This window comes from Staurois parvus, unplaced genomic scaffold, assembly GCF_062004578.1.
Source record: "Staurois parvus isolate SC_StPar_1 unplaced genomic scaffold, SC_StPar_1.0 ptg000447l, whole genome shotgun sequence".
Lineage (NCBI taxonomy): Eukaryota > Metazoa > Chordata > Amphibia > Anura > Ranidae > Staurois > Staurois parvus.
The window spans coordinates 1,139,761-1,152,498 of record NW_028318243.1 but is presented as its reverse complement, the minus strand read 5'-3'; the positions used below and the strand labels follow the sequence as shown (position 1 = coordinate 1,152,498).

General features: G+C 46.6%; 1 protein-coding gene across 1 annotated transcript in view; it reads left to right on the top strand.

Moving 5' to 3' along the window:
* The window catches only part of LOC149453593 (ecto-ADP-ribosyltransferase 5-like), a 49,997-nt gene extending 38,677 nt beyond the window's left edge, over positions 1-11,320 (top strand). Inside the window, exon 6 of the mRNA XM_089688159.1 lies at positions 9,191-11,320. Within this exon, the coding sequence (XP_089544285.1) occupies positions 9,191-9,198 (8 nt within the window). The 3' untranslated portion in view covers positions 9,199-11,320. The remainder of the gene's footprint in view (positions 1-9,190) is intronic.
* Positions 11,321-12,738: the final 1,418 nt, after the last annotated feature.

Below are 12,738 nucleotides of genomic sequence, written 5' to 3'. Positions count from 1 at the left end.
GGAAAGCTTGGGCAGGCCTTCACCCCCAACCTGGGTGACATTGCAATAACACCTGGGAACGCCAGATGCCGAAATCCCAATGTCTTCTGCCCTGGACCCACCTCTTGTTCGGTGTTCCACTCCTTGGCATAAGGCTCGTACCCCTTCAGAGGGCACCTGAGTCCACTCTTCTGGGGAATCCTTGGAACAGTGAGGTCTTCGGGATAAGGCATCTGCATCCCTATTCCCAATCCCTGGCCGATAACTGAGGCTGAAAGTGAACTCCGATAAGGCAGCTAACCACCTGTGGCCAGTAGCATCCAGCTTAGCTGTAGTGAGAATGTATGTGAGGGGGTTATTATCTGTTTTTATCACGAATTCTGCTCCATATAGGTAATCTCGAAGTTTGTCCACTACTGCCCACTTCAAGGCCAAGAATTCAAGCTTGTGGGTGGGGTAGTTCTTCTCAGCGGACGCCAAACCCCGACTCACATAGGCGACAGGTCGCAAGCATCCATTCTGTTCTTGATAGAGGACTCCCCCTAACCCATCTCTACTTGCATCCACATGCAATTCATACGGCTTGGCTGGGTCTGCATAGGCCAGGATTGGAGCGGTGGTTAGACTCTTTTTCAGCCGTTCAAAGGCCTCTTCACACTGGGTTGTCCATTGTCCTTGAATAGATTCCCTAGGCCTCCTGGGTCCCACTGCTGGCTTCGCAGGTCTAGAAAGATCTGCATCATCATTGTCTTCTTCGTTTCTGAGCAGTTCATTGAGTGGACGGGCTATCCGAGCGAAGCCCTGGACGAATCTGCGATAATAGGAGCAAAACCCCAGGAAAGATCTGAGCTCTGTGACATTTGTGGGCCTCGGCCACGAAGTAACAGCTTCCAGCTTCTTGGGGTCAGTGGCCACTCCATCGGCAGATACGATATGACCCAGGTAATTGACCGAGGGTTGGTAAAACTGGCACTTCTCCAAAGACAACTTCAGTCCCTCATCATGAAGTCTCTTGAGTACCTTCTCCAATCTCTCCTCATGTTCCTCTAGGGTCTTCCCGAACACAATGATGTCGTCCAAGTACACCAGTACTTCAATTAAATTCATGTCACCCACCGTCTTCTCCATCAGCCTTTGAAAGGTGGCTGGAGAGTTGCACAAACCTTGAGGCATCCGGTCAAATTCAAAGAACCCTATTGGGGTTATGAACGCGGTCTTTTCTCGGTCTTCTGGGTGCATGGGGATCTGGTAATACCCATTCTTCAGGTCCAGCACACTGAACCACTTTGCCCCTGATAGGCTTTGCAAAGCATCCTCTATCCTGGGGGTGGTATACTGATCAGGAACAGTTCTTCGGTTTAGCGTCCGGTAGTCGATGCACAATCTTAAAGATCCGTTCTTCTTCCGGACCACCACTATCGGAGAGGCGTATGGGCTTCGGGACTCTCTGATGATGCCTGTCCTCTTCAACTCTGCCAATTGCTCACGCAGGTCTTCCAAATCTCCCAATGGAACTCGTCGAACCCTTTCCCTGAATGGAGCGTCTTCTCGAAGCCGGATCCGATGATGGGCACTCTCTGCACACCCCACATCGAACTCACTTCTGGAGAATGCAGCCCGCCACCCTAGGAGTTGATTCTTCGCTCTCTCTCTCCATTCCGGGGAAAGGGGGGTGTTCCTTGGGTAAAACGCATCGACAGGGATTTCTTTCTCTCTTCCGTCCCCTAGCTCAGTGGGCAAGATTGGAGTTGCAGGATCCACATGTCCTAACAGCACCCGAGCTGGGATTTTCACTGGGGCAGCAGTTGGGTTATGAACACTGACCGAAACCTTTCCGTGGCTCCTCCGTAGCGCTTTTGTTGACACTACCTCCGGGAGGATCTCCACTCCTGTGTTCTCTTCACAGCCACCAGCCTCAAGGACAATGAAGGGGCCTGGCTGCTTCCAGGTCAATTTGACTGATGCCTGTAAACACGCCACCTCTCCGGGTTGTAGCACCTTCTCATGTTGATCCAGGCGCCATATCTTCCCTATTCTTTCCGCTGGGGTTCTCCTTTCTTGTACCAGGCGCTGATATGCTTGCCTCAGCATGGGATGTACAGAAGTGGGTTGATCATTGGGCTCTTCGACCAATGGCGCCAACAGCCTTCTGACAAGATTGGTGTTCGTCCCTATGATTAGGGAACTCCTATTGGCCCCAGGCGGCCGGGGACAGATGATGGCTAAGGCTTCAAAAGTCTCAGCCTTCCCTGTCATGGAAGGATCAAAAGTTAGTCTGACCGATACGTAACCATCATAGGGAAACTTCTGGGTTCCTATGCCCCATATTTCCAGATCTTCCAGCTTCTGCAAGGGCAAATGCTTCAGATGCTTGTCATAGAAATCTCGATACAGAAGGGTTACTTGGGCTCCGGTGTCCAGAAGAGCCCTGGTATAAATCCCTTCTACCTGAATCGGGACGACAGGGGAGGGTCCCACTAAATTCTCAGGGAGTGGTGAACAGGTAGCCGTCTTCTTCTGTTCTGCAGTTCTTATCCTTACTCCCCTCCTGGGGGAGTTTTGATTCGGCCTAAGCTGTGGTTGACTCCCAGGTTTGAGGTGTGCACTGACTCCCTGAGGTGAAGTGGCATCTTCCCTAGGCTGTTTGTAAGGGATGGTGGGGTCCTTCTGGATAGGACCAGATTTTCTCCTCGCCCCCCTTTTACTTGGTTGAGTGGAGCTAGCTGTGGTGGTGGGGTCCCTGGGTTGCTCCTTCACCAGGGCCCTCTGAAGTTTTCCGCCGGTTTTTGGCGCTTAGCTTCAGGCTTCCTGGGGCTCGGACAGACTCTCCTGACATGTCCGGTCCCTCCACAATTAAAGCAGGTCATTTGAATGGTGGGACTAGTTGCTTGCGTTGGGGCAACTCCTGACAGGTTTTCAGAAACTGCTCTCGTCTCTCTTGCTAAACCCGACGGTCCCGCCATTAGTAAGGTCACCATCTCCATTAATTGGGACACCTGAGTCTTAAGGAGTTCAACTTCAGGGGTGTCACCTCCCACATTGACTACCCGGACCCCTACAACAGAGTCTGACTGTCTCTCTTTGTCATCCAACATGGCTTCCTCCTCTCTCACAGTCCGGATCAAGTCTGGATAGTTCAGGAGGCCACCATCTCGCCGAGTTCTTAATAGAATGGCAATAGGGTCTAGGGGCCTGGCTCCCCGTAGGACTTGTTGCGCCCGAACCTCATCTACTCTTTCAGGGCCTATTCCCCTTTTTAGCAGAATTTGGTGTATTATCTTGTCTAGACGTCCCATGTAACTGGAGAGTTTCTCCCCTTCATTTTGGTAGGTATGCTCTAGCTGATAGATGAGGTCTGAAGCCTTCTCAGTGCGCCCAAATACATCTTGTAAAATATCTAGATAGCCCTGAGCAGTGCAATCCTGTTTGCTAAGTTTTAGGTTGCGAATGGCCTCCAATGCAGGGCCCCTTAGGCTCTCCGTAATCCTCTGTTTCTTGTGGGCCTCAGGAATGTCCCATTCACTTAGTGCTTGCATGGCTTGGTCTAGCCACTCTTCAAAGCCATCCTCCCCAGTAGGTATTGGTTGCCTACCCGAGAAGAATCGGAGCTTCCGATACATCCCTGTGTATGGAGAGGGGTCTTTGCGGCATTTTAACATGAAGTCCCCCAATGCAGTGAGGAATTCCGGGCCTATGGTGGCTAGAGGTGTCTGGGACAGGGGTTCTTCCCTCTCAGGTTTTGCACAACTAGGCCTGGGGATGTTCAACTGAAGTAACTGGAGCCTTGTCCCATCCTCTATTTGGATATTGGCTCCTTGGAAACTGTCAGGGATCCCCTTCTTCCACTCTAGCAGGGCATATGCCAGGGTGGTGTCTGAGGCGGGTATCACATCTATCACCCACGTTTTCTTTCCCTCTGTGGGTAGTGCATTCACTATCTTGGTAATCTGTTCTTCGGTCCCCATTTCTCTGGGGAACTCGACCACTACACTCCGTTCTGGGCAAGCATTTTCCCTGCTGCACCACTTGGTCGCAGCTGCGACGTCCATCTTAGGAGTTGGTATAGGGCACTGCTTGAGTGGTTGTTGGGTGATTGAGCAGCAAGTAATCCCGGACGAGCCCCCACATGTAGCGATACCCCCGAAGGGGCTGCTTAAGTTTGTTCACTCCGCCACTCTTCCTTTCAACCCCAAGAACTGTCTCAGCCCACACTGGCACACCTGGCAATAGTGTAAGTGCAAGGACCAATGAAAAGCACACACTTTATAATAAAACACAGAGATCAGCTTTACTGTAGACCTCTATGGGAAGTAATAAACATTAACAACCAGTATATGTTAGGAGAATCAAGAGAACAACAAATACTGTGATGGAAAGCAATATAACTCACTTTTACACTCGGGCTGCTTTCAGGGGATTCCAACCATGAATAACCCCAAGAGCAGAGGCAAACACTTAAATGGCAACCTCAAAGTGGATTTAACTCCTCTTCATAAATTTGGCCCCATGATGTCCAAGCAGGAGGAGAGTAGAAGAATGACTCTCTGTTGTGTCAGACTTCTTCCTTCTAAACCCCGACACCATGACCCCAATAGGAAAACACTGTACCCAACTGATGCTTAATAGCTACTTTCAAGGTAAAGCTATTCCCTCACACACCATGCAATATAGAGGCCTGACTACGCATGCGCGTGCTCGTATGACACCAGTAACTTCAGTCTCTTTGTAACTGGATGAATGTTGGAATCTTCAGCTAGCCACTTTCGTTGGTGCACTTAAACTCCTTAAACACTTAAAGTGTAATTGTAATCCTGTGGCAGTATTTGTATAGCAAAGTGAACACGGTGTCTGTTCAGCAGGGCCATCTACACAACCCAGTGCCTGGTGAATATGAGCAAGGTATGATGTCTCTGTATGTGTGCAATGTTCCTGTCATATGACAGTGGGAGAAATCCCTCTCACCAGATCCTGTGACAAAGGCCCAAACGATCGTCCTGAAAATGACAGGTTCCTCTGGTCACCTCACGAGGAGCACTTCACACTGTCAGTGTAGGCACTGTACTGTAGACCACTTCTCTCAGTTTGGATGTTCCTTTGTCTGATGCAGATCACCAAGCATGCAGTGTACTGCCCATCAGCACTTCTTTGCCAGGTCCAATCTCTCTCCTGCCACATGCAATCTCCCTCTCCCTCAGGAGAAAACCCAAGATGGCCCCTTCACTCTACTCTCCCTAAGCATGATGGCTTTCGTGGTTTTTTTTTAATTCTATCTCCATATTAGCCTATAAGGCCGTTTCTGTTCAAAACTCCATCGTCCACAATGCTTTGCAGCTGCACTTCCTGCTTGAAAGAGTCCTTGACATTGGCTCCTTTAATGGCTCTCATAATTGGCTCTCTCTCTCTTACAGTCTGAGAGGAGAAAGGGGGGGCTGAAATCCCTCACTGCTTTGTCTGTGTCAGGGCAAGTGTCAGGTTACACAGGAGAGGCCAGTCAGCAGATCACAGCCATGAGACAGGATTAATATCTCCTGCTACATTTGTGACACTTAAATAGAATTTGCATAATAATTTGGAACGCGGTGTATTTCATTATCTTCGTGTCATGTTTCTTAGTGGTCCGCGCTGTTTATGTCCATGCCATAGCAAATTTGCTGTTGCAGTGGCCGCGACCAATCACAGCCGGTCATAATTTATTGAGGAGTTGGGGTGACCCTCGGGTGCTAGGAGGTCACGCCGACTGCAGTTGCGGGCATCATCCTGATATAAACACTTTTCCATGGAAAATATGAATTCCAGCATATAAAGGTGCAGCGCTAATAACCAAAAATTATATAAATTGTGGACAAATTATGACAAATAAGTGCAAACCAACCACTGTGAAGTGATTAAATCAGTCCCAGTGCCAAAGAAAATGTCCATAAATCCAATCATGTGTCTCCAGTGACTATAGATAATCAGGTGTGTCCGAATTCACCACGTGTCACCCCGCTCAGTGCTCAAGGGAGGCTTACCACATGAATCTGACCATCATATTATAGAGCGGTCAAACTGGGCACAAGCACACTCAAATATGTCAAACAACATTCCCGCACTCCAAATGGACGATCGATATTATGCATATTGAGGGCAAGTACATAGACAAAAAAGCTTCCCATAGTGTAAAACCATTAGCAAATTTTATTTAAACCAAAGTATTGCACTTACATCAAAGATAATCCAACACAGCGGGATATAAGGACAAGAAAACCGCGTGTACCACTTTCAAGATGATCGCAGGCGTGCATGCGTGGTGACGTACGCCCTAGCTCCACCCGACGCGTTTCGTCAGATATGACATCATCAGAGATTAAGGGCGCACGTCCATCACCACGCTTATGTAGGAAGATCCCAAAGAGAGGACCGGCTATGGTTATTGAAAGAAGGAATGTGAAAATGGACTTTCTAGGCACAGAAACTCTGTACACAAAAAGATAAAATCAATGTTCCTTTATTAAACATCACATCATCTCTAAAAAGTATCTTACATGATATTATTGCATAATTCAGCTGATATCCCATAACCCACCGACCAGTAGGATAGTAACAATCTGAAAAATACCAACAAAGTAATCCTTTGAAGGGCTAGGGGATATTCAGGCTGTGCAGGCAACTCCCAACATGTTTCGCAACGACCATAGGGCCCCTCAAAGGCCATTGATTTCCACGTGTTAAATGGCCCAGCTACAGGCTAGGAATAAAGGACCGAAATGGCCTGAAAAAGACATATAAATTGACTGAGAAAACATCCTTCTGAACAGGGGCAAATGCTAAAATATAGCCTCAGTTCCTAGATAATTTTTTACCTTGTAATATAGTAAAATGATATTAAATGCACCCTGGCCCGGCGTGCCGCACGGCGTGTGATGTCACCGGGCCCGCCCGTGAAGGACCGCACAAGCGCGGGATCTGTGCTCGCGCCGAGCCTACAAGGGGCGACACAGCAAAGTGGACCTTTGAGCATGGCATTAGGCATGGGGTTGCTCCTGGGGAGGACCACTCTATAATATGATGGTCAAATTCATCTGGTAAGCCTCCCTTGAGCACTGAGCGGGTGGCACGTGGTGCGTTCGGACACAAATGGCAGAAGTTTCCAAAGATCTGGTCTCCTGATCAAAAAAGATGGTTTTTAACCACCAATCCCAAACAGTTGCCATGTAGAACGCTCCCATGAAATAAACATTTTAAATATCAAACTATACACTTGAGGATTTTGCAAAGCGGAACGTCATTGATTACAAGAGAAAGGAATTCCTGTTCTCTCAGAACACCTTGAAAGCTTGACGTCCAACCTCTAAACTTCCAGGTACCTTATTGCAGAACACGGAGACATGTCTCCATGTTCTACGACAAGCCATTCCAAGAATACAGAGGACAACAATCTGCTCTATTCTGCAAAGTTCTTCAAGCAACTGAACCTGAAATATAAAGAACCTAACGTTGGCATATAAGCACTAAGTCATGAGAAGTATGGCCAAAGCCAGGGGTGTCCAAACTATGGCCCTCCAGCTGTTGAAGTACTACAAGTCCTATCATGCCTCTGGGTGTCTTGCCTGTGGATGTCAGAGTCTTGCAAGGCCTCATGAGACCTGCAGTTCCTCAACACCTGGAGGGCCATAGTTTGGACACCCCTGGCCAAAGCTTTTTTGGCCATACTTCTCTTGTGGGTCATAGGAGTGCCCCTACTTTTGCTCTCCTGTGACCCAGAATCAGCTGATAGCGAGCTATTGCCAGCTGATGTGGCAGATTGCCTCCAGGCTCTGGAGGGGTCCTGACAATATTGTCAGGATCCACCCAGCTGTCTGATTGACATCTGGCTCCACCTCTCAGCACTCGGCGCTTGCTTCCTCTGTTGCTCCAATGAGTGGGGTAGGAGCACTGCGGAGATCGATGCTCTGAGGCGACCAAGAACTGAGCAATCAGACGTCACATGATCATTCAGTTCTCAGGCTTAGAACCAACATGGGACAGCTGGCAGCATCCGTGTGAAGCTGCAGCTGTCCTGGTGACCATTATCACCAAGACGGAAAGTGAAGAGAGACCAAAACTTTGCACTTGTCAACAGAACAGGAGGTAAGTCTTCCTACAGGGGCACCTGTTCTTCTGACAGCTCTTTGAGGGGATGTCTCCTCACTCCGTGGAGACTTCCTCTCACTTCCTGTTTTTCCTTCAGGATCTTTCCTAGATACACAGAATATAACTGGATATAACATTTATAGGGAAAGTTGATCCAGGGAATATCCGATTGCCTCTCCGGGATCAGGAAGGAATTTTTTTCCCACCAGGAGTAAATTGGATCATGCTTTGCTAGTTTTTTTTTTTTTTTGCCTTCCTATGGATCAACTGTGGGTGTAGGATTAAAACTTTTTTTTTTTCTTAATGGTCGAACTGGATGGACTTTTGTCTTTTTTCAGCCAGACTAATTTATGTAACTATTGAATCGGCATTCAAATTTATTCTATTCGATATTCGGATTTCGGAATGCGGTTATATTCTTTCCATTTTATTCTATTGTATTGCTTTTTCTATGCTATTCGAATCTATTGTATTCTTTTATTTTCTATTCTATTCTATTTTATTCCTCTATATTCTATTTTATTCTATTCTTTTTTTTTTTTTATTCTATTCTGTTTTACTCCATTCTTTTCTTTTCTATTCTATTTTGTTTTATTCTATTTTATTCTTTTCAAAATTTGAATTTTGTAAGGCACCTCTATTCTATTCTTTTTTAGTCTATTTGATCCAGGGAATATCTGATTGCCTCTCGGGGGATCAGGAAGGAATTTGTTTTCCAGCAGGTGCAAATTGGATCATGCTTTGCTGGGGTTTTTTTTTGCCTTCCTCTGGATCAACTGTGAGTATAGGATTATAACTTTTATTTTTTTTTTCTATGGTTGAACTGGATGGACTTTTTTCAGCGACTAACTATGTAACTATGTAACAAGAAGTGACAGGCTTTAACCCCTTCCTATGCGAATCTTAAAAAAAAATAAGTTTTGGCTCTACATAAGTAGTTATTAAATTGTTTGAGGGTTTCTTTTTTTTTTTTTTTACAATATTGGAACATTTTTCAACATATAATGAATATTTTATGTTAACATAAAGATAAATAAATCTATTCTGAATTGTATATCTTAATGGATTGCGTGTAACATTTGTTTTTTTTCTTCCTTAGTTGTCTGAATAGTGGTCCAAACTGATTCTGGAAACTTTTTCTAACCTCATCCGGACACCACTTCGGGTCACAGAAAGACGGGAGGCTGCCTGGACCGAGGCCAGGGGCAGGAGAAGAATTTATCTTTGTTGGCTCAGGTTCTTGGAGCCCAGTCGGTGTTGGGTTTGCTGATGGCACCAGGACCTAGACCAAGCTTGCTTAAATAAAGGCCTAAAGGTGGAAGAAGCGGTTGGATATGACCAGCCTAAAGCCAGTCGGAAAAAAGTTAGCGAAAGCATCGGGCCTAAGTTGCCGCAAATGCCATAGTCTGGTCGTGATTTGAAGCACAGAGCAGAGCTAAGCCTGAAAGCAATGTAGGCTTGACTGAGTAACTGAATTGGTAAATAATCGCTTACTATGGTTGTGATCTACTGTATAGGAGAGGCTCCTCTCTAGGCCACACCCTTACCTAAATCATGCCGTAACACTCCCCCTGACCCTATTGTGAAAAAATATTTTTATTATAAGATCAGTTAGATTTTCAGATTTTTTTTATTAGCTTGTCTGGCTTATTTTTTAGGTGACGTTATTGTCATCTGTGCTCAATGATCAAGCTGTGAGCTGCTGCCCATAGCACATATGAGTCTCAATCCTTTTTCCCATGAGCTAAAAAAGAGATGGTAATGTATTATGTGACGGGAGTCACTTTGGATGGGGGGGCCATGAAACCCAGCTCACTTTGGAGAGGTGGGGAGACCCCTGTCTCAGCTCCCCATATCCCTCTTATGTGTAAGTCACCCTGTGCCTGGTAGGGGTACAAGGTGATCTGTCCTAATATTGTGTAGACATGTATACAGTGAAGGAAATGCATATTTGCTCCCCTGCTGATGTTGAATGTTTGCCCACTCACAAAGAAATGATCGGTCTAAAAATCGAATGTTCGGTGTATTGTAACACTGAGAGACAGAATAGCAACAACAAATTCAGCAGAAATGCATGTCTAACAAATGATGACTGATCTGCATGTTCATGAGAGAAGTAAGTATTTGATCCCCTTCACAAAATATGACTTAGTACTTGGTGGCAAATCCCTTGTTGGCAATCGCAGAGGTCAGACGTTTCCTGTAGTTGGCCCCCAGGTTTGCACACATCTCAAGAGGGATTTTGGCCCACTCCTCTTGGCAGATCCTCTCCAAGTCATTAAGGTTTGGTGGCTGACATTTGGCAACTCGAACTTTCAGCTCCCTCCACAGATTTTCAATCGGATTAAGGTCTGGAGACTGGCTAGGCCACTCCAGGACCTTAATGCACTTCTTCTTGAGCCACTCCTTTGTTGCCTTGGCCATGTATTGTGGGTCATTTTCATGCTGGAACACCCATCCACGGCCCATTTTCAATGCCCTGGCTGAGGGAAGAAGGTTCTCACCCAAGATTTGATGGTACAGTGCCCCGTCCATCGTCCCTTTGATGCAGTGCAGTTGTCCTGTCCCCTTAGAAGAAAAACAACCCCAAAGCAGAATGTTTCTACCACCATGTTTGACAGTTGGGAGGGTGTTCTTGGGGTAATAGGCAGCATTCCTCCTCCTCCAAACACGGAGAGTTGAGTTGATGCCAAAGAGCTCGATTTTGGTCTCATCTGACCACAACACTTTCAACCAGTCCTCCTCTGCATCATTCAGATGTTCAGTGACAAACTTCAGACGGGCCTTGACATGTTCTTTCTTGAGCAGAGGGACCTTGCGGGCACTGCAGGATTTCAGTCCTTGTCGGTGTAGTGCAGGGGTGGGCAAACTTTTTGACTTGAGGGCCGCAATGGGTTCATATATTGGACCCGGGGGCCGGACCAAGAGTAGATGAATGATGTGTATGTGTCATCCATAGTAAGTATAGTAATATTCCCCCATAGTAAGCATAGTAATTCATCCCCCATATAGTAATTCATCCCCCATATAGTAATTCATCCCCCATATAGTAATTCATCCCCCATAGTAATTCATCCCCCATATAGTAATTCATCCCCCATAGTAATTCATCCCCCATATAGTAATTCATCCCCCATAGTAATTCATCCCCCATAGTAATTCATCCCCCATATAGTAATTCATCCCCCATAGTAATTCATCCCCCCTATAGTAATTCATCCCCCATATAGTAATTCATCCCCCCTATAGTAATTCATCCCCCATATAGTAATTCATCCCCCATATAGTAATTCATCCCCCATAGTAATTCATCCCCCCTATAGTAATTCATCCCCCCTATAGTAATTCATCCCCCATATAGTAATTCATCCCCCCTATAGTAATTCATTCCCCATATTAATTCATCCCCCATATTAAGTCCCCAAGTCCCCCCTGTGTCAATTCACTTACCTTTGCTCCGCGCGTTCCTCTCGCCGTGTTCCCGCGCCGTTCCGGTGTAGCATGAAAATCTGTCTCCTATGAGGATCTGTCCCCCTCGACGTATCTGCGCATGTGCCAGTTTCATGCATTAGCAGCCGATCGGCGATCTCCGGCACATGCGCAGATACGTCGAGGGGAACAGATCCTCATAGGAGACAGATTTTCATGCTACACCGGTCTTCAGGGCGGACTGTGAGAGGAGCCTAGCTCCCCTCACGTTCTTCACGCTGCCCCACCTACACACATCCTGACAGCCATCCTGACAGTATCACGCTCCGCGGGCCGGATTAAAAGGTCCGCCGGGCAGTATACGGCCCGCGGGCCGTAGTTTGCCCATTGCTGGTGTAGTGTGTTACCAATTGTTTTCTTGGTGACTGTGGTCCCAGCTGCCTGGAGATCATTGACAAGATCCTCACATGTAGTTCTGGGATGATTCCTCACTGTTCTCATGATCATTGACACGCCACGAGGTGAGATCTTGCATGGTGCACCAGTCCTAGGGAGACTGACACTTGTTTTGTGTTTCTTCCATTTGTGAATGATTGCACCAACTGTTGTCACCTTCTCACCAAGCTGCTTGGCCATAGTTTGGTAGCCCAGTCCAGCCTTGTGTAGGTCTACAATCCTTGGCAGCTCTTTGGTCTTTGCTATGGTGGAGAGTTTGAAACCTGATTGACTGCTCCTGTGGACAGGTGTCTTTTATACAGGTAACAAAATGAGATTAGCAGCACTCCCTTTAAGAGACTGCTTCTAATCTCAGCTTGTTACCTGTATGAAAGACACCTGGTAGCTAGAAATCCTGCTGAATGATAAGGGATCAAATCCTTATTTCCCTCATGAACATGCAAATTAGTCATTATTTGTTAGACATGCATTTCTGCTGAATTTGTTGTTGTATTCTGTCTCTCAGTGTTACAATACACCGAACATTCGATTTTTAGACCGATCATTTCTTTGTGAGTGGGCAAACATTCAACATCAGCAGGGGATCAAATACTTATTTCCTTCACTGTAGGTTGGGCAGGGGTTGTAGATTGTTTGGTGTTGTGTGGTTGCATCCTATTGTTGTGTGTCTTGCTTGGTAGCAAACTATTATGGGATATATGTGTTTATGCGTATTGGCTTGGTGGGTGGGTGTCTCCAGCAGCCCTCCCTCCTGATGGGACT